The 25,924-nt window shown below is 60.2% G+C and overlaps 1 protein-coding gene across 1 annotated transcript; it reads right to left on the minus strand.

The window, feature by feature from the left end:
* Positions 1–2,269: 2,269 nt before the first annotated feature.
* On the minus strand, positions 2,270–24,301 carry ELFN1 (extracellular leucine rich repeat and fibronectin type III domain containing 1). Its single transcript, XM_049788587.1, has 2 exons — positions 24,198–24,301; positions 2,270–5,088 (listed from the first exon to the last, which is right to left on the minus strand). The coding sequence occupies exon 2, from the start codon at positions 4,965–4,967 to the stop codon at positions 2,589–2,591; it is 2,379 nt and encodes a 792-aa protein (XP_049644544.1). The 5' UTR covers positions 4,968–5,088; positions 24,198–24,301; the 3' UTR covers positions 2,270–2,588.
* Between the last annotated feature and the right edge of the window lie 1,623 nt (positions 24,302–25,924).

Here is a 25,924-nt window from a genome sequence, read left to right on the forward strand (position 1 = left end):
GAGGGGCTCAGCACTGGTGGACAGGGCCAATATCCCATCTGCTTCCCACTCGGGGGCACCCAGAGGGGCCAAACCTAGCAAAAGGCTGCACTTCTGGGAGGCTCCTGGGGTGAAGCCTAGTACTCTGTGGCCTCCTTGGATTCTGGTTATTCCACATTTTTAAATATTCTGGTTTTAGACCACACTCAGAAGCGCTCAGGGATTACTCCTGGTGATGCTCAGGGACACTATGGGATGCTGGGGTTTGAACCTGAGTTGACCAGGTCCTCCCCACTGGGCTCTCCTCTGGCCCCTGACTATTCCACATTAAAAAAACCTAAAAGCCAAAAAGGTCAATCCAAAAAACAAAGACTGCACACTGAGTAGGTCATGGTGACCAGAGGAAACGCACTTGGTGCCTACCCTTCTCCTCAGCACCCCTGGGTGGTAGAACTTAGTGCTCATTCTATCTCCCACCACCACCTTCCTCACTATCATCATTGCATCTTTCTTTCATCACAATCTTTACCATCACCACAGCCTTCATCATTTCATCACAGCCACAGTCAACTTCACTACCATCACCACCAGAATCACCATCACCATCAATGGGGAGCCCCCAGTGAATGGGGAGCCCCCAGTGAAGAGAGAGACACAGCCTTGCTCCCAAACCCTCAAGAGGGCCCTGCTAGGGTCCCAGAGTCCCCATCACCCTTCCCACATGCCGACACCAGACCCCCAAAAACCTTTTATTTGGGGGGCCCACACCTGGCAGCACTCAAAGGTTCCTCCTGGCTCTGTGATCAGGGATCACTCCTGGCAGGCTCAGGGTACCATATGGTATGCTGGGGATCAAACCCAGATTGGCTGCATGCACGGTAAATGCCCTCCCTGCCCTGCTATTACAGCTCCTCCCCCAAAGTTTTAGTCAGGGTGTCCCATTTCTTGTCAAGACCAAGTCTCAGCACTCTTCCACATAGGTGGACAGACAGGACATCAGGGTGCTCTCTGGGCACAGCTGTATGTCTGCTCTATCCCCTCCCCCCCAACCCCATGATCCTGCCCTCAGCTCAGCTCCTGTCCTGTGTGGCTGGCTTAGACCTCATATCTGGCTTGTCTGCAGCAGCATAAAGGAGCAGAGTGTGCCTCACAGCACAGGGTTGCTGCCTTCCTGCCACATGGATGATAGCCCCGTGGTAACTCATGCAGCCTTGCATCTCTGCTGTATCAAGGCCCAGGACAGGCAGGTATGATAGTTGTCTCCCTGCTTCAGGTAGTGAAGTTGGCCTCTTGCCAACAGTGAGTTTCCTGCTTCCTGCCATCAGCCCTGCCCACAGGTCCCGGAGCTGCCTATGAAGTAGGTGCTGCAAAAGTCACAGACCAGCCTTCGTCCTGCTCCTCCAACTGAGGCCCCGGGTCTCACTCTCAGCTCTGGGCCTGAGCTGGTGCCTGGGTCTGTCCTTGTCCTGCAACTGGATCCAGCCTGAACCCTCCTCAGGGTTCCCACCACCAGGTCCTCTGGTTCTCCCAAGATCCCCAGGAAGACATCCGTGTCCTCTGGAACATCCACTGGGGGCTTGGGGAGAGAGAAGCAGAGACTCCTCGAGGTTCCCCCAGGTCCCAGCTGTGCTTACTTGACTCACTTCCTGATGCTGAAGCCAGGTGATAGGGGAGAGCCCTGGGTCTTCCTCTGTTCTCCCTGCCCAGCTGGGGCCCCTGCTCAGGCTGCTTCTCACCTAGCCTTGGATGGGGACAGGGGGCAGGCTTCAGGGTTGGGGACAGTCTGTGGGGCCATTATAGGTCCCCCCATCCTCGACTCACCCACTGTCGGCTTCATTCATCACTCTGGCTCTCTTCCCCACATCAGACATGCCTCGCCACCCCTAGGCACCACCCAAGTGACCCCAGTAAAAAACCAGGCTGTGAGGGACAAGTTTTCTTTTGCAGGTTTTTTTTTAGCAGACATAGTCTTTTTTCCACTCTCATTGACAGCAAACGTTGCAAATATAGAAATATTTCTGTACAGTTGAACAACACCGGCGGGGACACAGCCCAGCCGCCACCCCTTCCCCTATCCACGCTCTGTCCTCCCTGGAGGGTGGCCTCCACCCCCCACCAGGGGCCATAGAGATGAGGCATCAGGGGGCCTCACCCCACCCAGGACTTTGGGTCCTTGACAGAGAACTTGGTTTATTATAAAGGAAGAATATAGAGAAAGGGCCAGGATGGCAGAAGAACCAGAGTAAAGAGAATGAAAAAGAGTCCCCGCCCCCACCCCCGCCCCCCAGACACAGTTTTCCGAAGTCCCTATGTGTGTTGTGTTTGTGTGTTTGTGTGTGTGTGTATATGTGTATGACTACTTGTGCACACAGGTCTGTGTGTCTGTGTGTGAGTACATCTATCATGTGCACACGTCTGAATATGTATAGTTGTGTGCAAATATCTGTGTGTGTGTGTGTGTCTGTGTGCGTGCGTGTGTGTGCGTATGTGCGACAGTGTTTCAGGCACCCACGTCGCGGGTTTGGTTTTGGCTCCCACTGGCGCCCCCTCCCGTGTCCACCGAGCCCCCGAGGGGACCAGCGACCTCGGCGCCCTGGGGCACGGCCCGCTTAGGCCTTGTGCTGGGCCGAGACCCCCTTCCAGTAGTCCAGGATGTCATGCAGGTCCTCATCCTTGGCGAACTGCACCTTCTTGCGCAGGGCATGGCCAGCTGCCATGAACTCGGCCTCGTCCTTGTGCCGCCGGCGGCTCAGTCTCAGGCGTTCCCAGATGCTCTGGGGTGCCCGGCAGGGATACTCGGGGCTGGAGGAGTAACTCAGGTGGTGGTACTGCGGGGACAGCTGCGAGTAGGCCAGGTCGCGGGGCCGGGGCCTTGTCAGAGGCTCCAGGATGGAGGCCTTGCGGTCGGCACGGGCTGGGGGTGCTGGCTCGGCAGGACGGGGGCCGGGGTACGAGTGCCGGTGTTCCCCGTACTGGCGGCTCTTCTCAGCAGCCGCCGAGGTCACAGTGAGGATGGCATCAGCCGCAGCAGGTGAGCTCTTCTCGATGTACTTGGCCTCGGGGGCCGCCCTTGGACTACGCATGGAGCCCCCGGCCGGGGTAGCGGCCCGTGGAGGGCCAGCTGCCTCCACGCTGTGGTGCCGTGGCAGTCCGTGGCCGAAGGCGTCCTTGTAGCTGGGTGCCAGGAAGCTGTGCTTGGCCGCCAGCGGCTCCGACAGCAGCAGCAGCGGCTCGGCCCCGGGGCCGGCCTTGGCCCCCTGGAAGGAGCCGGACTCGGCCTTGAGCGCATCGATGCAGTTGTTGATGATCTGGTTGACCTTGTCCACCTCCTTCGCAATAGTGGAGATCTCAGCCGCCGAGCCTTGGGCGTCAGGGCGCGGCCGGCCCAGCTCGCAGTCCCGCTGCTCCCCGGCGCGCACCTCCATGTAGTCGCCCTTGCTGACCTTGGGGGTCCCGCCACCCTCGGCCAGCTTGTAGGGCTCCACGTCGCCTGGAGCCGTAGGCAGGTATGGGATGCGCGTCACAGTCTCGGGTCCCAGCAGCGGGCCCTGGGACAACGGTGCCAGTCCCGGGGCCTCCAGCTCAGGGCCATACTTGAGCTCAATGATGGTCTTCTGGAGGCCTCCCGCCGCTGCCACAGCCGCCGCCTTGTGCTTCTCTTCCTGGCGCCGCCGCCGCCGCAGGCCGTAGTAGACAGCGCCCAACACCAGCACCATCCCGAAGAGGCAGCCCAGGACCGTCATGATGTAGTGGGTGGCCGTGGACGGGCTAGGCACGGGCCCCGGCGGGCCGGGCGGCTTGGCCAGGTAGAGCGTGAGGCAGGTGTGGTTGTGGCGCAGGCCTGAGCTGCTGGACACCACGCAGTAAGTGTAGTTGGTGAGTGCGTGCAGGTCAGTGACTCGGATGTCCTCCTGTGCGCGTGTCAGCCGGGACACGGTGGCCGAGCGGCTGTGGTTGAGCTGCTCCAGCGTGTACATACGTGTGAAGGGGCTAGGCAGCTGCACAGTCAGCGTGGCCGAGTCAGGGCCAAGGTGCTTCACTTTGATAAGCGGTCGCGCCTCGGCCTGCGGGGCCCGCGTGGGCAACACCACCAGTGGTGTGGTCCCATCGCCTGAGAAGCAGTCGTCATCAGCACAGGGGCCATCACTGGGCTCGGGAGGCGGTGGTGGTGGTGGTGGCGGCTGTGAGCGGCCAGGAGGCAGACGCCCCGGGTCTGGTGCGGCAGGAAAGGCCCCATCCGTGCACACAGACTGCAGCTTGGCCAGGATGCTGCGGTGTCCGTGGCGGCCGTGGCCCACGAGGAAGTACCCGGCATAGAGAGGTGGGGACTCGCACTGCATGCGGTCGTAGGCGTGTGTGGCATTGGTGAAGGCCGCCAGCCAGCGCAGGAAGCCCAGCAGCTCGCAGGAGCAGTAGAAAGGGTTGCTGTAGAGCTCGCACACCGACAGCCGAGCTAGCCCCATGAAGGTGGTGCTGTGCAGTCGCTGGATGCGGTTCATGGACAGGTCCACGTTGACGATGCTCGGGCACTCGCCAAAGGCGCCGGGTGTCACCACCTCAATGAGGTTGGCCTGCAGGTACAGGTACTCAAGCTTGCCCAGTCCCCGCAGCACGCCCTCGGTCAGGTTGCGCAGCCGGTTGTAGCCCAGCTGCAGCACCTGCAGATTGAACTGGCCGGCGAAGGCACCGTCCTCTATGTAGGAGATCTCGTTCTTGGTGAGGTTGAGGTACGTGAGGTTGCCGAAGCGGCTGAGCGAGGCGGCGTGCACGCTGCGGATGCGGTTCTCGTTGAGCCGCAGGTCCACGATGGTGCTATTGATGTGCTGAGGGATGGCCTCGTAGGGCGGCTGGTTCTGGCTGCAGATGGCCAGCCACACGAAGCCCTTGTCACCCTCGATGAGCCAGCAGTCGGCGCGGGCCAGCCCAGGCGCCAGCAGCAGGCCGGCTGCCACGCAGGCCCAGAGCGTGGGCCAGCAGCACCCAGCCATGGAGACGGGCCTGGGAGGTGCAGGCCACTGCGGGCTTAGCCACACCCTGTCCCAAACCGCATGGCTCAGATCTCCGTCTGCACGGGCCTAGGTGGCCAACAGCTGCCTGCAGCGGTCAGTTCTGCCAGAGACAAGAGAGAGAAGAGCAGATCAGGAGAGGCCAGAATTCAGCTCAATGTTCAGAGATGGGAAGTGCACAGGATGAGCCCTGAGGTGGGCAGCCTTGGGCTGCCAGGCCACTCAGCAGAGACTGAAGTGAGAGCACATTGGGGAGAGCATTTTTCTTACACATGGCCTACCCAGGTTTGATCCAAGCATCCTGTATGGTTCCCCGAGCCTGCCGGGAGTGATTTCTGAGTGTAGAGCCAGGAGTAACCCCTGAGCACCGCTGGGTTGCCCCCCCCCCCAAAAAAATAAAGTCATTTTGTAGGAGATGCCTGACGTCCATTTAATTCTGGCACCAGCCCACTCAGTGCCAGTGCAATCTGTGGGGGGGGGGATGCTCCCTGACATCACAACCCAGGAAAAGATGGGGATGGTGTCCAGCTAGCAGAAGAGGAAACTGAGGACCATACGAGGTGCGGGGTGGCAGGTTGTCTGCAGCTGTGGAGGACTCGGTCACAGCTCCGTGGGGCTCGGTGGGTCCTCAGTGCCTGCTGTCCCCTGACTGTGTTCCCCCACCCTCAGGAGTTTCCCAGCAAGTAGCTCAGGGCCTGAGGCTTTCCTGGATCTGTCCTGGCCACTCTCAGGGTCCTGGGCACTCTAGGCAGAGGTGGGAGAGCTGTCGAGCTCAGCTGCCCTGAGCCTCATGTGACGCTGAGAAAAACACCTTGTTAATGGGAGTGACTGTGGCCTCTTCCCCGGGGCTGGCCAGCTGCCAGTGAGTGCTGCTCACCAACACAACACACAATACCCTGCTCTGGGGTTGCCAGAGTCAGGACACAGGGACTCAGGGGACTTTCCCTTGGGAATCCCCTGAGGCCGGGGAGCGTTTAAGACCCACAGCAGAAGCCCTGAACTCCTCTGGCACACGTGGCTACTGAGTCTTCAGCTCCCAGCTCCGGCCTCCATCAGGGGGCGCCCGCCACCAGCCCGTCTCCCAGTGTGCGCCTCGCTGCTGATGGCGAGTAATCCCTGATAATCTCTGCTCAAAATAACCCAAAGTCAAATTAAGGAGGATCACAGGCCTCAGAAGCCCTTGTCACCAGCCGAGCCCCCACCCACATACAGCTCACACATGCTACATGTGCACACTGTGGCCCTTGTAAGGGCCACCCCTAGCTTCCTTCTCCAGTGGCAGTGTAGGGGACTGCTGTGGAATAGTGGGGTTCTGGGAACCAATGTCCCACCATGCACATGTCCATTCCTACCGCTCTTGGATTCTGCACTAACAGGACCAGCCGGGCCACTTCACTTCCAGGTCCAGGTGGAGACTGAGGTCTCAGAGTAGTAGTTGGGGTAGGGAGGGCAGAATCTGTGGGACCACTTCCCCCACTCAGCACATTCCACCCACCCACATGGCCAGGGAACCTTTGGGACAGTCAGAATGCACTGTGGCTCAGCTCTAAAGATGATAAGCCATCATCTTAGAGGATGGCTCTAAGGTATGTTCTTGTGTGTGTGTGTGGTTTTTGGGTCACACTCAGCAGTGCTCAGGGGTTACTTCTGGCTCTATGCTCAGAAATTGCTCCTGGCAGGCATGGGGGACCATATGGGACGCCGGGATTTGAACCGATGACCTTCTGCATGACAGGCAAATGCCTTACCTCCATGCTATCTCTCTGGCCCCCTAAGATATGTTCTATTTATTGAGAAGTACAAGTTCTAGAAGGTTCCAGAAAACTCTCTCAGCAGATTTTTACCACAGCACTGCCCAACCTGAATAGATCCATCTCTGGCACCCAACCCAGTGCCTCTTCTGCAGGCCCCCACCACCACCACCGGAGCAGGCCTCTCTGCCCAGCAGCCACCTTATCTCCCCATACATACAGAATAGGGTGCTTATGTGTGGGCGGGCGCTCCCAAGCTTGGCTCCTTCCTGCTCCAGACAAGATCCCACCCAGAGTTGCGTGGCCACGTTGGGCAAAGTGGCCTTGTCTCTGCCTGATACCTCCAGGTACAAGGAGAGTCCACAGGACACTTAGATCCAGGTCCACTGCAGGACCCTCCCAAAGAGACTCCACAGAGACATCAGGGACCCACGTAGACCCCACCACAGACCTCACAGACACTCCCTTCCCCGACACACACCCTGAACTGGATGCTGGGAAGGCAGGGCCTTCACCCACCTGCTCCGGCTGTGTGACCTGGGGCAAGTCCCTGAGTCAGACAGCAGCTCCCAGCCTGTCCCCGGGTGCTCACAGCCACCTCACTGTGGGTGCAGGAGAGGACGTGCCCTGAGCAAGACGGGGGCGGGTGAGGCCAAAAGATGCAAGGCCGGGCACTGCCCCTCAGCATGCAGGGCTCAGCCGGACGCAGCAGGAAGGGCAGAGGCCCGCCCGGTCCCTGCTGCCCGGGAGTTAATTAGGGACCCAAACATTTAATGGTCTGTTACGCTTCCACTGGGCATCTTTTTAAATTAAAAAACATGATGTACGGCATCGCTGGAGGGAGAAATCACTTTGCAGCGTTTCCGCCCGGCGCTGGCTGGCCTCTGGGGACCGGCCACGTGACCCTCTCCAGGAACGCGCCTGCCAGGCGCTGCCGCTGCTGCTGCTGCTGGGGGCGGGGACCCCCTCAAAGCTGGGGAGCCCCTTAGCGTCCCTGACATAAGGCAGGCAGAGGGTGCTGCCTCCCCACACAAACACACAGGCTTGGGACTCACAGGTCCCGCCGAAGACAAGGTCATCGGGGCCTTTCCACCAGCTCCTGATGGTGCCAGATTTGGTCCATGGTTCAGGTGGCGCCAACTGCCCAGCAGGCAGGCAGCCTTTGACACTGAACTAACAGTCAGATGGTCTTTGGCCTCCTCACACCAGGGCCACAGCTCCTCTCAGAAAGATGCTTCTGAGAGAGGGCTGAGCCCTAAGTGACAACCCAGCACAGACACATGGACCCTGGTTCCAGGGGGGGAGGCATGCTCTCCCATCCCTGATTACATAGACCCTCCCTCATTCTGGCTGGGGCTGACCGCCTCCACAAGACTAGCGGCCCCCGGAGCTACAGTACAGCAGGGAGGACATTTGCTTTGCACATGGCTGACCTGGGTTCAATCCCCAGCATCCTATATATTCTCCGAGCCTGCCAAGAGTGATTCCTGAGTGCAGAAACAAGAGTAAACCCTGAGCACTGCAGGGTTTGGACCATAAACAAACAAGAAAAAAAATACCAGCTTCCAGGCCCTCAGACACAATTACTGAGAATGCTCCGAACATCACTACTTCACCCTTGGGTGGCCATGGGGGAAGCAGAAGCCGGGTCTGAACCCGGCGCTGATCCAGGTTCTGCTACGGGCCCACGACTTGGAACAGTCATTCCCAGGTCCCGGAATGACCGGCCATTTGTTATCTCTAAGTGTTGGATGTGTGGCTGCAGGTGTGGGTGAGACTCTGGCCCGCCGCCGTCTTCACTCCTTGACCCAGGTCTCTGTCTGGGTCTCGGTCAGTCATTCCGCAGAGGCGTCTCTTCCCCTGAATCTGCCACTAACCCTGTCCTTGCCTTATTGCCCTGCCCAGAGCTGCTGGCAGGGTCAGAGCCACCAATGTTCCCCTCGACAGGCTGGAGGAAACTGTGTCATGCTCAGGTCTCAGCTTTGGGCTAGGCGCTCACAGCCTCCATCTGGAAAGTGGAGAAGGGCGGCCTGTGGATCTTCTCCAAAGGGCAGGGAGCCACAGGGCACACCCTGGTGCCTACAGGAAGCTCTTAAAGTTGATGCAACTTCCACTTCTCAGAAGTGGGTTCCATGCAATCCCCAGATCTGGGGTCCCGACGTGAAGCCACCCTTGTCAGTCCTGACAAGCTGCATGCAGCTTCTGGGGGCAGCAGCAGGTTGAAGGGTCCTTGACACCAGGTGGGGGGCCACAGAGGGAGCCGCTGGCTTAGAGGTGTAGGGGTGCTCACGCCCTCATGCTTATGCTCGTTGACACACCTGTTCTCACCAACTTGCTCTGAGGGGATCTTGGCTGAGGCCCCCAAATCGGGGTTCAGCTCAGTCCGAGTCGCAGCCCCATGAGTGTCGTGACTGGACCCCAGACCCTCCCAGGGCCGCTCCTCCCCTCCTCCCCCAGCACACGCCTTGCACACACGTGTTTGTTTTCCAAGTGACAGCCGGAGCAGCTGGCGGCTTCTCTCCGTGTCGGGGAAGCAGGAGACTGCCAAGTGGGGTGTGAGGACTCTCTCCCCTTCACACAGCCTGTGAGGGAGAGGGGACATCTGGGTGACCGTGCTGCCTCTCTGGGCCAGGCCGGGAGCCCCACCCCCCCACAACCACCTGTTACTTGGACTCCCCAAGCCCCTTGGACACCCTAACATCTTCATTTGATCCCTGCACTCTCATCCCTCAATGACGCAGGGGACACCCGATCTGAGGGGCCCCAGCAGACACCCACGTTCTCACCCACCAGCACCCATCAGGTATGGGGTGCTTACACCCACAGAGTCCCCGTGGGGTGCAGGGACCGTGCGACCTGCCACAGACATGGGTGAATGTGGGCCGAGAGCTCTGCACACGCAGGTTTCACAGGGTGCCATTGGGGGTCGTGCCAGTGGGAAGTGGGGCTTCTGGGTTCTCATATGAATCTTCCTACCTTTGGTTGCATTAAATATTTCATAACGAGTGAAATATTTATTAGCCGTTTCTTCAATATTTGATATCGAGTGTTTAAACGCTGTGAATAGGAGCAGCCTTGCCACATCTCAGACTGAGCCCTGTGTCCTGGAGGGTAACGGGGAGCCACAGGCCACATGCCCAGCACATGGGTGCCTCATGAGGGAGAGATCGGCTCCCCAGTCGGGCTGAGGGTTCATGGGGCACCTGTTCCCTTCAGCGGGCTGTCACAGGCCCGGGAACTCACTTGGAGCCCCAAGTGCCAGAGGACAGCCCCCCTAGGGAGGCATTAGAGCTGGGGGAGAGAATGCATCAGGCTGGGGTTTCCTACTTCAGTGAAGTGAACCAATCCTGGGGTCATGGGAGGCCATGGACTCAGTGAAAGGGCATATATCCACAGAAACTTGCCTGACCACAGGATAAAACTTCGCTTCATTCTCCCTGCTTCTGCCACACACACACACACACACACACACACACACACACACACACACACACACACACACACACACACAATGGCTGGAGGCACAGCAAACAGCTGATGCCACGTGGCACTGGGATGCCAACAACTAAGTCCATGGGCCGCCACCACCACTCCACCGCTGCTATCTTCTAGTGGGGAAAACAAACCCCCTTGGGATCCACACAACAGTCAAACCCACCCCTCCCTGATGTAGCACATAGCAATGCTGAACAACTCTAAGAAAAGTTTCTCTGTTGACTCCTCTCTGTGTTGAAGCAACACAGCATGGGGTCAGGAGTCTGAACTTTGCATCCGGCTGCTTGCCTTTGTAAGAGGCAGCACAGGCATTGAGCTCTGGGCTCCGCCCCGAGCTACAGCTCCCGACTAGAATTTAATAATGTTGCTTTGTTTCCAGTGAATTTATTTTTATGATTATGAATTCTATTTATGGCAAGGCAGGCTTGTTTTCCATTTGTAATAGTGCTATAAAACTTCCCTTAAAATAAATGTATTTAAGGTGTGTGTGTGGTTTTTTGTTTTTTGTTTTTTTTTTTAAGTGAATTCACTTAGAGGCAAGAGCAGAGTCAGAAGGAGCTCGGACACCGGCTGCCCCTGAGCTGCCTCTGCTCCAGGGACGCTAAAGGCAGGCAGGTGAGGGTGGGGGACAGGGGAGGTATGTGCTGTTCACAGAGCCGCCTCAAGGCTGCGGGCTGTGGTGACCTTTCACTAATGAGCTCGGGCTGTTTGCTGGAGCCGAGGCAGATCTGGACAACGGCTGGGCTGTCACCCGAGGCAGAGAAGCAGTGGCTGGGGTGTGTGTGTGTGGGGGGGGGGGATGTCCAAGCCGTATCTCAGCCTCTTGGGGAAGGAAACCAAGAATCTGCCTACCCTGCTCCCCACACTGCCCACCCCACCCACACCCACACCCCCGTGTGGGGCAGCCAAAGCCAGTAACCAGCACGAGCCTGAACCTATGAGGTGGACCCCACTGGGGTGGACCAACACATGCTCACGCACGGACACTCATGTAGTCCATCAGCAAATGTTATGCCTGCTCAAAGGTCATGGAGTCAGAAGCAAGTCTTGGGCCTGGAGGATAGATAGGGCACCCCCGCCCTGGACAAGTCACATTGTACAGGTCGAGTGTTGGCTCGCTGAGTCCTGCTCCAACATTGCAGCAGGGGATCCTGTCCAATTCCACAGCTGACACAGGAAGACGTCTGTCAGGCAGGTCCTGCCTTCCAAAAGGTTCTGGGAGACCCAGGTCAGGACTGCCTCTCTGAGCGAAAATAAGGGGTGGCAGGGGTAGGGTGGGGTGGTGACTTGGGGCAAGTTAGCAGCTCAGTTGTTGGGGTTCGACACCTCTAAGACCCTCCACCAAGCCCAGCTTTCTCAAGACCCCTACAAGTTGGGGCTTCCATGGTCCAGTACCTGCTGTCACAAGGTGTTCTGCAAGCCTGCGAGAACTTGACCCTGCTGGGCATCAGGAACCAAGGTGAAGCCTGGACCCCAGCAATTCACTCATCATGTGGGCATGTCTAAGGTTCACACATGACTCCTCATGATTCCCATAAAATGGAAGAGAGAAAAACCCAATACTCCAAAGGGCCTTGACCCGCAGGCCCAGAACAGTGCTACTCAGACCTCCTAAACTGTGTCCCTGGGGTGGTCCCCGCTATTTCCGGAAGCCCGGTGGGGCCCAATGCCCCATTGGCCTCTATCCTCAGTGTGCCCCTCTATTCCTGGTGGGCCTCTCTATCCCCAGTGGGCCCTTATTTCGGGTAGGCCTCTAATGTCTGTTTGACTTCCCCATTACTGGGTGGATTTCTTTATGTCTAGATAGTCCCAAAGGGACCCTCCATTGTGCAGAATGGTGCATCCCTGAGTCCTCACCACCCTGAACTCACTGCCACTTGCTATGAAGGGACACGGCCTCTTTGGAGGATCCCAACACAAGGTCACCCTTTTCCTTTCCCAGAGCAGGGCCCTGGATCCTGTGATCTGAGGCACAAGCTTGCACTAGACATACTCCAGAAAGAAAGAGGATTCGGGCTGATGAGAGCCATGCAGGACTCCCTAGACACAGAGCAAAGGTGGACAGGGAGGGGGTGTGATGCTTGTGGGTGTAAGTGGCATGGGCCTCTCCACCATGATGCCACAGTTCAGTGCCCACCACCTCTGCTGGTCCCCGGAACAGCGCCAGCCCTCTCTGCACAGAGAAGCAGCCAAGTAGGGGCTCCCACTCTCAGGGTCCTTGACCGAGCCTCATATGCAACCCGTTGGGCTATAGGAAGCGCAACTCTAGAATACAGATGTTCTGGGTGGGGCATCCCAAGCTTCGGGTATGTCTCCTGTACCCCCAGGCTGCTGGGCAAGAGTGGAGGTAGAGGGTGATGGGGTGGGACAAGCACAACACTGTGAGCTGGTGTGACAGTGGAATGTGACTGTGTGTGTGTGACTGTGTGTGTGTGTATGTGTGTGTGTGTGCGTAGTGAGTGGCGGCACTTACCTGAGACTGTTGATCAGAAGCGGATATGAATCACTGGGACTATATGGGGAGGTTGGGGGTGAAGCTTGTCAATTAGAGCTAATCAGTCGACAGCTAATCGGGAGACTGGGCTGCACCCGAGTGTGAATCCGGCCAGACCTGCCTGGGAAAAGGTAATCAGAAGGAAACAGAACTTGGGGTCCTAGTCTGCGTCCTCAAGCTGTGTCCTGCCCACCTCCCCCTGCCCCTCCAAGCTGGTGACTCTGACAAGCTGCCTGTGGGATGAGGATGTCCTGGTAGGGGGGGGGAGTGCCCCAATTAACTCAAGGCATCAGCGTAGAGCTCAACCTTCTAGAAAGTTCTCAAGAGGTGGCACCACCCAATACTGTGTTCACTCCTGCCTGCCGGGTTCCATCTTCCTGAACCCAAGACACTGGCACCACCACAGAGCAGATTTGTAGTTCAGATTAATGTGACAGATATGGCTGTACACAAGTACACGAGACATGTACATGTCCACAAGACTCTTGTGTGTCTATCAGCCATAATCCCATACCTACATATGTCTAAACCCAGATAAAGTCACACGGCATGACACACAATGCACAGCACATGCACCCACCATGCTCCAGCTTCCCCTGTGCAATGCCTCAGATCCTCTGCCCCATGTATCTGCCTCAGAAGCCCATTCCCTGGGATCTTGGCACCTGGGGGACCCTCCAAGCTTGCAATGTGAGTAGAACCACCATTGCTCTGATTTTTGATGGGAAATGAGGCACAGACAAGGTCCACCACTATGCCCTACCCCACTGAGGAGCCAAGTGCTGTTCTGCTCAAACCTTTTAAATGACCCCAGTGCAGAGGCTGAGCCAGTCCCCCCCCTCCCCCGTGGATGATAGAGGAAAAGAAACCAGAGAAGACTGGAGCGAAATGGGGGCAGTGGGTGCAGGGGTGGGGGAAGGGGCCACCCCTGTCTAGACCAAGGGAGTTCCAACAGGAAAGTCTGGCTGAGGACCGTGGTGGGGAGAAACTCATGGCTCAGACTCACACCAAGTCCAAATTCCAGTGGCCCCTGTGCCAAAGTAAAGGTCAGTGGGAGGGTACTTGCCTGACACACAGCTGTCCTGGATTTGATCCCCAGTACCTAATATGGTCCCCCCCAGTCCCACCAGGAGTGATTCCTGAGCACAAAGGTAGGAGTAACCCCTGAGCACTGCCAAGCATGACCCTAGAACCAAAGTCCCCATGAAATCACAAACAGCTCCAGGTCAACCCTGATGGCCACTCCATCTCCTTGTGCTGGGGCTCCTCACCCCCCCACACAATGAAGCCTCCAAACCAGCCAAGACAATTAAGCACCCCGAAACCAACACAGCATTTCAGAAACGAGGACCCTGACAGCTCACAAACCCCACACCAGGAAAGTCACCAAGCTGCTGGCCCAGGGGGAGTTTCAGCCTGAACTGAAGGACAACAGGCTCTCCATACGGGAAAATCCACCCAGAACTTCCCAACTCAAACCAGGCAAGAAAACAGACCAGCAGTCCTAGGAAACATGCAGAAGCCCCCCCAAATCACACGGGCCTAGAAATAAGCCAGAGAACTCGCACATGCAGAGGCACCTGAGTGGAGAGCACTCTGAAGAGATGGGAGGATGGAGATCAGCACAGGAACAAGAGTGCACGGCCTATGTATACACAGAGAGGGTGTTGGGGTGGGCAACTTCCCACTCTGAATGCTGTGGACAGATGGGTAGATGGACAGATCAAAGGACAGATGACAGAAGACTAGACAGATGGACTGACCAGTGGACACAGACCAGCTTCCTTCTTTCCATACTAGACGCCAGCTCTAGAGCAGCTGTGGGGGTCTGGGGGTGGATGAGGATGTAAGGGGAGAGTATGGAAGGGAAGATAGAGAGGATGAGGAGGAGGATGGTTGGGAGGATGATGAAGATGGGGAGGATAGTGGGGAAGATGATGAGAAGGATGAGGAGGATGGGGAGGAGGGTGGGAGGATGGTGGGGAAGATGGTGGGGAAGATGACAGGATGACGGGAGGATGACGAGGATGATGGGAAGGACAGTGGGAATAACTCCGGGACTATGTGTAGATGGTGGGATGCATATGGACACTGCATTCATTCAAAGCCTCCTAGGGCTCACTTCCTGTTTATCTCCCACCCAGTAGCATGTCTCAAGGGAGAGTGGGAAGCAACAGCTCCGGCTGCGTTGAGACACCAAAGCCCAGAGGAAGAAGAGCCGACGGTGCAGCTGCATAAGATCCAAGCACAGCAGAGATGGGGGTGACTGTGGGACAGACACTGAGTTCCCTTAGCACTCCCTGCACCCCAAGACCTGTGAGAGGGCATGGGTCCTTCCTAGTCCCTGCCAGGAAGCCTAGAGCAGGGCATCTCTCTGGTTCTCGGTGGGGGTAAGGAGCCTAAGGAAGTCAGCTCAGTGCCACAGCCTTCTCCAAGAAGCCCCCCAGCTTGCAGAGCCAGACCCTCCAAATGCATTTTCAGGTGCACCCAGCCACCAAACTGCTGGACAGATACTCACTGCCCAAGGACTGATGCCTGGACCTGCTTGGGTGGCTCAGAGACATGGGGGACTTGAGGACACTGAAGGGACCTCGGGGACATGGGGCTTGGGATACAGCAGCAGAGGGAACAACGGGGCTCATGGAAGACTGGTGTTGGGACAGGAACACTGAATGGTGAGATGGTGAGCCTAGCCCCCTGACCCAGGACACAGTCCAGGAGTGGATGCAGCAGGACAGGCAGGGCAGGGGTATCAGGTGGCGAGGGCTATTAATAGGAACCCCCATGGCCCGGAGAGATAGCACAGTGGCGTTTGCCTTGCAAGCAGCCGATCCAGGACCAAAGGTGGTTGGTTCGAATCCTGGTGTCCCATATGGTCCCCCGTGCCTGCCAGGAGCTATTTCTGAGCAGATAGCCAGGAGTCACCCCTGAGCATCACCGGGTGTGGCCCAAAAACCAAAAAAAAAAAAAAAATAGGCACCCCTAAATGGTGGCACAACCCAAGGGCACAGGAGGACTCAGAGCCCCATGGGTGGGGGGTGGAGCAGAGCCGACCCAGGACCTCCATAGGGCAACATCACCCTGTTCACAGAGGCTGAGTGGGGAGTCAGGTATCCAGGGGGGACCTAGGGCTCAAGGGCTTCCAGGATTCAGGGGGAACCAGGACTTAGGCAGGCTCAGGGGGGACCCAGGGCTCTGGAGGGTGGGGGGACCAGGGCTCTCTCTGTGTGTCTGTCTGTCTATCCCTCTGTGTGTGTATCAGTCTGTGTCTGCACCTCACACCCCTGCAGGTGCAGACTGGGGTGCCTGGAGAGCCATTTCTGTCAGAGCTGGGGCTACCCGGACCCCCGTGGCCCGCTCGCAGCTGTCATCGTGTTGCCATGGGAACCAGCCGGAGAGCAGCACCCGATCCCCACAGTTGAGCAGCCGCCTTGGGCAAGAGCAGGAGGGGTGGGACCATGGATGCCCTACACCCTCTAGCCTCAGTTTCCCTTCCAGACTACTCATCTTCCCAAAGAATCTGCCATTCTGACTCACAGCTGAAGGGACCTCCAAAAGGCTCCCGGGGTTCTCCGTCTGCTGGGGGAGGGGCACCCCAAATTCTTTTTTTTTTTTTTTGGTTTTTTTTTGGGTCACACCCGGCAGTGCTCAGGGGTTACTCCTGGCTGTCTGCTCAGAAATAGCTCCTGGCAAGCACGGGGGACCATATGGGACACCGGGATTCGAACCAACCACCTTTGGTCCTGGATCGGCTGCTTGCAAAGCAAACACCGCTGTGCTATCTCTCCGGGCCCACCCCAAATTCTTGAAGCCTCCCCAGTACCCAAATTGTCCCATCTGAGCCATGTCCCATGATCCTTACTTTCCAGCAGTGTGGGGGGTTGAGGCCTCTCCAGTACCTGCTCTAAACCCTGGGTGATTACAGTGAGGTGCCCCTCTATATGCCAGACACTTGCAGTGCAAGTGTGTGCAAGGGCCAGGTGGTAATACATGTATGTGAATACATGTGCATGCAAGGGCAGGCAAGTGTTACATGATCTCTCACACACATGTGTAGCCCTGCCCCATCCTTGTACACATAAAGACAGGACTCACTTTTCCTCTCTCCTCCACAAGGCAGGAGCTGGTAGTTATCGGGGCACAAAAACAGGCCAAGGGGCTGGGCGGTGGCGCTAGAGGTAAGGTGCCTGCCTTGCCTGCGCTAGCCTTGGATGGACCACGGTTCGATCCCCCGGCGTCCCATATGGTCCCCCAAGCCAGGAGCGACTTCTGAGTGCATAGCCAGGAGTAACCCCTGAGCGTCACTGGGTGTGGCCCCAAAACAAAAACAAACAAACAAACAAAACAGGCCATGGGTTGGAGTGATACAACAGTGGGAAGGGCATTTGCCTTGCACGCGGCAGATCCAGGTTCAAGCCCTGGCAACCCATACGGTCCCCTAAGCACTGCTAGGAGTGATTTCTGAGGGCAATAAGGAGCAATACCTGAGCACCACCGGATGTGGCCCAAAAAACAAAACAAACAAAAAAGAAACAGGCTGAGTTCAGGAATCAGGTTCTGGAGCTCAAGGGATCCAAATGCCTCTAGCACCTCATCTCACTCAGCCCCAGGGTTCCACTTCCTGCCAGATGCTGCTGGGATAAGACAAGGGCAGGAGGCAGAGGGTGGAGGGTAGAGGGTACTCTGCTGTCTGTCCGTGGGGCCCAAGTGTCCCTGTCCGTCTGCTTCTGGCGCTGAGGTGCACCCTGGTGCCGGGGCCAGGCAGAAACAGAGTACCTGGCCAGGATAGCCCTGGGATGTGGGCACTGAACCTTTGTCTGCCCCACAAAGTGGACCCACATGCTGTTTCCTCAGTCAGAGACAACAGGGAAACTGAGGCCCAGAGTCAGAGCTGCTCCTCAAGCTCACGGCTTTCAGAGAGGCAGGAGGAGCCCAGCACCACCTAAAACCAACATCCCCACCCATTCAACACCCCCTAAAGCCGATAGTCCCACTCACCCACCAAGCACCAGCACCCCTGGACAAGGCCTGATGCCTTGAGGGGCATCACAGAGCTTGATGTACCACTCAGATACATACCAGAAGATGCCCAACCTATGCCAACGTCTGGGCACACGGCTAGGGAACACTGTGTCAGAGATTGGGGGGCTAAGAGGTTAACAGGATCTTCTTGGGCCCAGCATACAGGTGCCCTTACGCTGGGGTAGACCCCAGAGTGAACATGTCCGCCCCCGTCACGGCCCCATCTCCCACCACAGCCATCCACTTGGCCAGGCCCTGGAGCTCCCACCAGCAACCCCCACCTGCTGCCCAGCCACCCTCAGAAATTCAGGGACCCCCACAGCCACCTGTAGGACTGCCCTGTCCAGCACCTAGTGAGGGTGGGGACAGGCCAGGGGCTGCTGGGGAGCAGCGTGGGAATGGGGTGATGAGCTCTGCTTCCCGCAACTCCAGCTTCCCACACTGGAGTGGCCAAAAGCCCATTCCCAGTCTAAGTAGGTGAGTGAAAAGCCCACAGGATATGCCTGTCGGCAACAATGTCTTGTCTTGCCTTTAGCTGGTTTCACAGCAGCTACAGGATGTGCTGGGCCTGTGTTCCCCTGTAGGTCGTCCACGGCACTATCAGCTCCCACTGTCTGGCCTGGAGTGATTCCAACATGGACAGTGAGCTGACCTGTGCCCCACCCCAGGGAAAGCTATTCCAGGGCCCCAGGTGCCAGCATTCTAGGTAAAAGGTCACCTGGCACACAGCCTTCCTGTATCCGTCTCAATACTTCATGTCTCCCCTAAACCCAGAGCCAGGACAAGTGAGCCTTGAGCATTGCCAGGGTGTATACCAAGATCCATTCCCCAAAAACAAGATAAATGAAAGAATCCAGTGACTAAAAAAACATGAGGTCCTTTCCCCCATGTGCCCCCACCCTAGAAAGAAATAGGGAAAGAGTAAACTAGACCCTAATAATGAAAAAACATCAGGCCCAGCACTGAGGAAGCCTGAAACGGGGAAACCAATCAAGCCACATCTCACAGGCAGATCATAGCAGCTGATGAATCCCGGAGGGAGGGGGGCTCCTGGGTCCTCTAGGGAGTGACACTGGGGGTCTGGGATAATGGGGGGGCCAATGACTGGAGGGAGGAGAAAGTGCGAGGACGGGACAGGGATGGCCCCCAGAGACAAGAAGGAGTCTAGGGCATGGCCTCCAGACAGCACAAGGGAAAGTTCAGAGGTTCTGACCAGGAAGAGCTGGGATGGGGCTAAACACTCAGGTAGCCGAGGCACCCTCAGTCCACACGCACCTGAGAGAGACCAGGCCGGCTGCAGCGACAGAGAGAAACTTGGTGACAGAGGCAGGAGTGGAAGCACCGATGTACCTGAATCCCCAAGCATGCAACACCCAAATATGCCAATTGTGCCCCAGGACCAGGGCCAGAACAACCCCATGAGAAAGAGCCAGAACTGGGCCCCAGCAGTTTAGCCCCTCACTGGGCTCCCTCCACCCCCTTCAGCTGACAATGGGCCAGACCAGCTTCCCCAAGTCAGCAAAGGCGGAAGGATAGTTCCCTCCAGAAACACATGTATGTTCGTCTACGTGTGCATGTATGTCCATGGGGACAGTGTGCCTGTGCATATATGTGTGTATAAGCATGTGCATGCCCATCGCTAGGTATGTGTGTGTCTGTGAAAATAGGTGTGCGGATACATCCATGGGAAGACACATGTGTGGACATCCAAAAGGGAGGTGCCTCTGGAAAGACATGAGCTACATGTGTGTTAGTTGCATGAAACATTTGTGTGTGTATAAGATGTGTTACATGTACACATGAACTCTATACATGTGAGCAATGTGTTGCCTGATATACACATGTGTGAATGGCACTGAATACATGTGTGAAATGCTGTGAGCTGTGCATTCACACATATGCATGTGTGTGGACATGATGCCCTGGGAGGCCCCTGCATATGCCCCTTGACCCCTCATCCAGGCACAGGTTCTATCCCAACCTGTCACTTGTTCCCCAGGGGACAACTGAGGGGTAGAGGGATGGGCCAGCAGGAAGCAGACAGAAGAGGGTTCCCACAGTCCTGAGGTCCCATCATCCCAAAGAATAGTTACTCAGCTTTCTGTGGCTCCTCCTACTCTGTCCCCAAAACTCTCTTAGCTGGAGAGACTTGAAGTTGACAACCCACAGTTACTCGTGTTCCCACACACCAGCAGGCCAGGGTCCATCTCCCAGGCCTGACCCTGACCCTACCCCCTCAGGCCCGTCCTCACCTCTCCCCAGGGCCCCCCTTGGCACAGGGGTACTGGGGATCGGTATCTCCCTGCACTGTGAGACCGGCCTCTCATAGGGACAAGGCACTCAGGGTTCCCAACCTAGAATCCCAATGAAGAAATCAAGACCTACAGCAGCCCCAGAAGTAACTGTGGCAGGCACCTTGGGGTCCCCACTTCTCTGTACCCCCAGGCAGCAACCAGGGCACCCCTGTGCCAGAGGAAAGGAGTTAATGACAACACTGTCCATCGAGACATCCCACATGGATGCTGTTCCTGGGGTCCCACAGTCGCTTCCTGCCCACTTAGATCTGCAGGGCCCCAGAGAAGTGGTGGCTCAGACGGTGAGAGGGGACATGCCTGTGTCCTCACCGCCAGAATGTCTTTCTCCCAGAGGGGCACAGGACAGGGTGGGAGGGTCCCGCTGTCCCCAGACATCTCAGTCCCTCACTCTGTCCCAATGCAGGAGCTTCAGAACAGATGCCCCCACACTGCTGCCAGAGGGACTCCAGGGCAGAGACTGACAGCTTCAGCAGGCAAGAAGCACTGAACACCCAGGGCCTACGGGGGACAGTGTGGGCCGATGGTTCCCCTCGACCTCCACCCCATCCCCAATTCTGAGCCCTGGGTATCCCCCACCCCCCTCTGTATTCACTGGTGACCTTGGGCCTGCAGGCCACCAGCAGCTGCTCCAGGGAAGGGGTGCAGGATGGACATGACATTCCAGCCTGCTCTTGCCTCCTTGTGTCCCCCAGGGCAGGCTGGCAAGGGCCACGTTCCCCCCAACTCAGGGCTCCAGCCCCAAAGACACTGTGGAAGCCAGGATGGGCCCCAGGGCCTCAGTCCTGAGCTGCAGGTCGAGGACAGAAGGTGCGGGGAGGGCACCGGGCTGGGCGGTCACGGTCACGCCCTGCTCTGAGGCCAGCGGAACCGGGACCAAGTCCGTCCTTCACGGGCCTCCAGCACCGGCTCAGCCTCCCTCCTCCTTTCCTCCTTCCCTCTGCCAGGCGAAGCCTGGTGGGGGGACTGAAAGGGCTTGATCCAGGGCATCCCAAATGTCCCCCAAGAAACCAGAGCTGAACGTGGGCTTCTGAAGGTACAAGTACTCGGCTTCAGTGCTCCCGGGCTGGGGCAGAGCTGGGATGGTCGGCAGAGATCCAGATCGGCTGATACTTCACTGGGACCTGGGGGTTGCCCCTGCCTGGTTTTCAGGGATCTCCTGATGCAAGTGGGGGGCAGCATCCCCCTAGCCGAGCATGGCCTCCACTTTCACCAGCTCTTGGTCCTGGGGGCGCGTGGGGAAGGGACCGGACCCAGCTGGGCCTCCGGACAGCTCAGGCCTCTGCTGCATCATCCTGGGACACAGGAGCCCAACGCGGGGGGCTGCGGGGGACAGTGGGAGCTGCGGCGCCCCGAGAGAGGGCGGGGTACAGACCTTACACCACTCACGCCCCTGACTGAAGGGTCCCCTGGGCTGGCTCAGACACAGCGCCCAAACTTGCCCCCGCCGGAGAGGGGGACGGGGTCTCCCCCGTGCTCACGCAGCTCGGTTCCAAGCTGAAAGTTTGGAGGACCCCCTGCCCAGGGGAAAGATGACGTTTGCGATGAAACCCAGAAAAAACCCGGCTCTGCCTAACGGGCCAGCAGCGGCTGGCGCGCTCTGGGGAAGGTTCCAGGCTCTGCGGGACCCTCCGGAGCCGAGGCCCCGCCCCCCACGTGGAGCCGGCACTGCTGCGGCCGAACCGGGGCTCACACCTGAGGCTCGCGGACAGGCCCCTGGGGACCAGGCGCCCCCGTGTCGTGTCACGGGCGCACAGAGCGAGGCTCGGCCCGTGACGCCCCAAGGTCGCGCCGGTCCCCGGAGCCGGCCTGCACGACCCCACCTGGGGCGCAAGCCAGCGGTTGCCGGGGCGGGGGTCTCCAGATGCAGGTTGGGGCCGGCGGACAGCGGACCCCGCGCACCCGCTGGGCCCCAAACACCCACCAAGTTCCGAGGCGACCCTCCCGCTGGTCCCAGCGGCCGGGCTGGGTGCCCCCCGTCACCCCTGCGCCCTGCCCTGCCCGACCCACCGGGCAGACCCCGGCGCATCGCCCAGCTCCGGTCGCATCTCGGGGTGCGCGCCCTGGAGAGGCAGCGGGTGCTTGGGGCTCGGGAGCAGACGGGGAGACGGGGAGAAGCCCGGTGCCAGGAGGGTCCCCGCGGTGCCGCAGCGCGACCCCCGCCCCGCGCTGCCCTCGCCAAGTTCTTGCAACTTTGCCCGCTGCGCTCGGCTGCGCGCGGGGCCCCGGGGCCAGCTGGGGGGGCGGTGGCACCGGGAGCCGGGGGTCCGGCGCCCCGCGCGCTTACCTGCCGCCCGGCCGCCCGGCCACCGCCGCCGCCGCCGTCGTCCTCCGGCTCCAACTTCGCCGGCGGATTGAGATTCCGCCCCAGCTGCGCCCATCGATCGCGCCCGCCCCGCCCGCGCCGCCCCCTCGCCGCTGCCTCCCCCCGCCGGGCCGGCGAGGCCCGCACCTCCCCGCGCCTCCCCGCGCCTCCCGCCTCGCTCTCCCCACCCTCCCACCCCACCCCAGGCCGCGCAGCTGCGGGGGGCGCGAGGCGCGCTCAGGTCCTCGAAAGCGCTGCGTGGAGGGAGGCGGGGGTCCACGCGGCGTCCTGCCCACTCCATCCACGAGTCTGGGGGCGTCCAGTGCGGGGCGCGCCGCAACTTGGCCGTGTTCGGGCCCCCGCTCTGTGCACAGGGAGAGCAAAACAGAGAGAGGCAACCGGGTCTCGGTCCCAGTGGGCGCCAGGAGAAGGCGGGGTCCGGCCTTGGGGAGCAGGAGCCCCCCACTCTCCTCCGCGCACCTCGAGGCTCCTGGGGTGGAGAGGGGGCACAGGGACATCGCCTCCCACTTTCTAACCCTCCCACCTGCGTGGCCAGAGCCCCCCAGCCCCGTTCCAGGCGCGCAGGCTAGAAACGGAGTCAAACAGACCCTGAGCCTTTCAGTAAGGGATTGAGGAGGGGTCCGGACTCAGCGGGAGCAGCAGAGACCCTCTTCCTTGCCCCCAAATCAGGGTTCCCAGCGGCCTGGCCTCGGGCCCCCTCCCGCCGTGTGCGGCCGCCTCTGTACCCCCGGCACGCTCTCGGCTCGCCAGCAGCGGAGCACTTGGCCCAGAATACAAAAGAGCCGCCTCCATTCACTGCCCGGGTGGAAATGCCAGCGAGCCCGGCTGGCCTGCGCGGGCGCTCAGGGCACCCCACCCCGGAACCCGGGGCTTGCTTTTTTTATTTTTTTTTTGCACACCCCCTCGGGCTATGGTCGGAAACGGGGCGCAGTCACAAAGCGGGGCGTCCGGCTGACTCAGACGTGGGCCGGTCTGGGGTGTCTGGGGAAGGAGCCCCACCCCCCTAAACGCGGGCGCAGCCCCTTCCCCGCACCCCCTCGGGTGCCCCGATCTTGCAGGGGAGGGAGGGGGGGCTCTCCGAATAGAAGGTCCCAGAAAACCGCCTACGAGTCTCGGCCAGAGCCCCGGAAAGGAGGCGGCGGGGCCGGGGCCGAGAACCCCCTTATGGGAGACGCTCTCCACACACCCACCCAAACAGCGGCGGGGCGCGGGGAGGCTGAAAATCGGCCGGCGCCCATTCTCTCTGCACGCAGCCTCGGAGCCCCTCTCTGGAGCGTGCCAGCTAAGGCCGAGGTGTCAAGAAAAGGGCTCCCCAAAAGCCCAGGGCTCCGCGGAGGGGAAGGGTCCCCTAGTGCGCGGCACGGCACGGCGCGGCGCGGCGCCAGGGCGCAGGGACTCGGGGCGTGCAGGGCGGCGGGCGGGGCGTGGGGTGGGTCCTCGCGGCTAAACCCCGCACCCGGGACCCGCCCCTCCCCCGCAGCCTGGCGGAGCCGTGGAGTCGGCAGAGAAACCGCGCCCCCCGGCGGACACGGCAGGACCCCGCGGCGCGCCGCTCACGCCCCCAGTCCCCGGAGCAGCGGGGAGGACGCGGGGCCCGGAGTTCTCGGGAGGAAGGCGACGGAGGAAGAGAGCGGACTATCCAAAGTCCCTCAAGTGTTCTCGAGCTGGGCTAGCTCCCAGGAAGATGTACCCCCTCAAAGACCCTCTCCCAGATCCCCCCAAAACGCCCTGGAAACGGGAGCAGCGTGTTGGAGACGCGCATCACCAGGCTGGCTGGAAGGGGGCGGACGGGGAACCAGCGCCTTCTCTTACCCTCGGGACCACTGCGCGCCGGGACCCCTCTGCTCGCCGCCCATGTGGGGGGCTGCAGGGTGGCCCGCCCATCCAGAAGCCGGGAAATGAATAGCCAGGCCGGCCAGATCCACCGGGTAGGACTGGGCAGAGGGCCTGAACTAGGCGCCAACCGGCCCTGGCTGATGGAGGGAGCGGCCACAGGCTCCCCGGGCAGTTGAGGGAGCGGAAAAGTTGGGGGGGACCCACACCCTGAGTCCGAGGCGGAAGGCGTGGGAGGAGCAGGAGGGCGGGGTGTCGAAGGATCAAAAAGGGGGGTTGTGGAGATTGGAGAGGGTGGAGGGTCCGCTCTGGGCCGAATCCGCTCTGGGCCGCCGCTTCTGGCTTCCCCGCTCACACCCGCCGCAGGCTGGGACGCAGCCGCCTATATATAGCCCATTCGATCCTCCCTAAGTGGTGCTCTCAGGCTAATGCTCCCCTAGCCGGCTACTGGAGGGGGAGTGGATGCTCCCGGAACACCCCCAGGGCTCAGCCCCCACATACCCAACCCACGCAAGCCCGCGCGACGGGTCTGGACCCCGGTCTTGCCACTGTCCACCTTCTTACTGGGAGCTGGGTCCGGGTTGGGAGAGCCAAGTAGGGTCTCAGGGTGCAATCGCCGGGCACCTAGCTAGCGCGCAGACAACAGCGCCCCTTCCCGGCTCCCCATCCCCATCCCCGCCGTTTGCTACCCGAGCGCTCCGGAAAGTTTCGGGGTCCCCTGCGGCGCCACCCAGCCCAAGGGGTCCAGTGCTCCCCGGCGCGGCGTCAGGGAAGTTTGTCCAGCTCCGGGCTCCGGGCACCGCGAACTTCGGGGTGCCTCTAGACCCTCACTCAGACCCAACGCGTCGCAACCCCAAATCCCGGGCCGCGGGGACCGGACCGGAGCGGGACTGGGCGGGCGAGAGCTGCTGGGGACCCCCGCGCCCACCCACGCCGCCCCCGCCTGCACGTTCCCCGCCTCCACCCACGCCGAGGCACAGGGGCGGGACCCACGGTCGTGCCTCTGCGGCACCGGGGGCACCGCCCCCCAGCATCCCCGCGCGCCCCTTCCCCGCGCCCCCTTTCTACCTGCTCGGGGTGCGTGCGGATCGGGGCTGAGCAGCGAGCGCAGCGCGCGTCTGGGTCCCGAGCGCGGCGGCGGCGGCGCGGCGCGGCGTGGCTCGCTCCTTCTTCCAGCTCCTGCTCTTCCTCCTCCTCCTCCTCCTCCTCCTCGTCCTCCCCGGGGCTCGCCGGCTCTAGACGGCCCCTCCCCCGCCGTCCTCCCTCCCTCCCTCCCGGAGCCTCCGGCTGCACCCCCGCGCCCCGATCTGAGCGGAGCCGGCCGGAGCCCGGCTGCGGCGCTCACTGCGTCAAGCGCTGGGCGAGCCCGGCCCCGGCCGGGAGGCGACGCCGAGGGGCCTGGCAGCTTCTTCGGCCTGGGCTCGGGTTCCGACTCGGGCTTCGGCTTCGGCTCCGGCTCGGGCGCGGTGGCGGTGGCGGCGGCCGTGGCCGTGCCCAGTTCGTTGCACATTGTGAGACGAGACGAGCCGGGGCGCCCGGCGGGGAGGGCAAGAGGGGCGGGAGCTCCGGCCTGTGCGAGACCGGGACCCGGCCCGGAGCTGGCACGTGCCTTGGGGGGGCAATGAGTGAGGGGCGGGAGGATGCGCGGGTCCCCACTCGGACCCGCGACCAAGTTGACCAGCAGTCGGACCCCAGGGTGGGGTGGG

Source organism: Suncus etruscus, chromosome 15, assembly GCF_024139225.1.
Source record: "Suncus etruscus isolate mSunEtr1 chromosome 15, mSunEtr1.pri.cur, whole genome shotgun sequence".
In the NCBI taxonomy this organism is placed as follows: Eukaryota; Metazoa; Chordata; class Mammalia; order Eulipotyphla; family Soricidae; genus Suncus; species Suncus etruscus.

Excerpts from the sequence above, each read along its gene's own strand:
- ELFN1 (XM_049788587.1), bottom strand. The coding sequence starts at position 4,967 with ATGGCTGGGTGCTGCTGGCCCACGCTCTGGGCCTGCGTGGCAGCCGGC.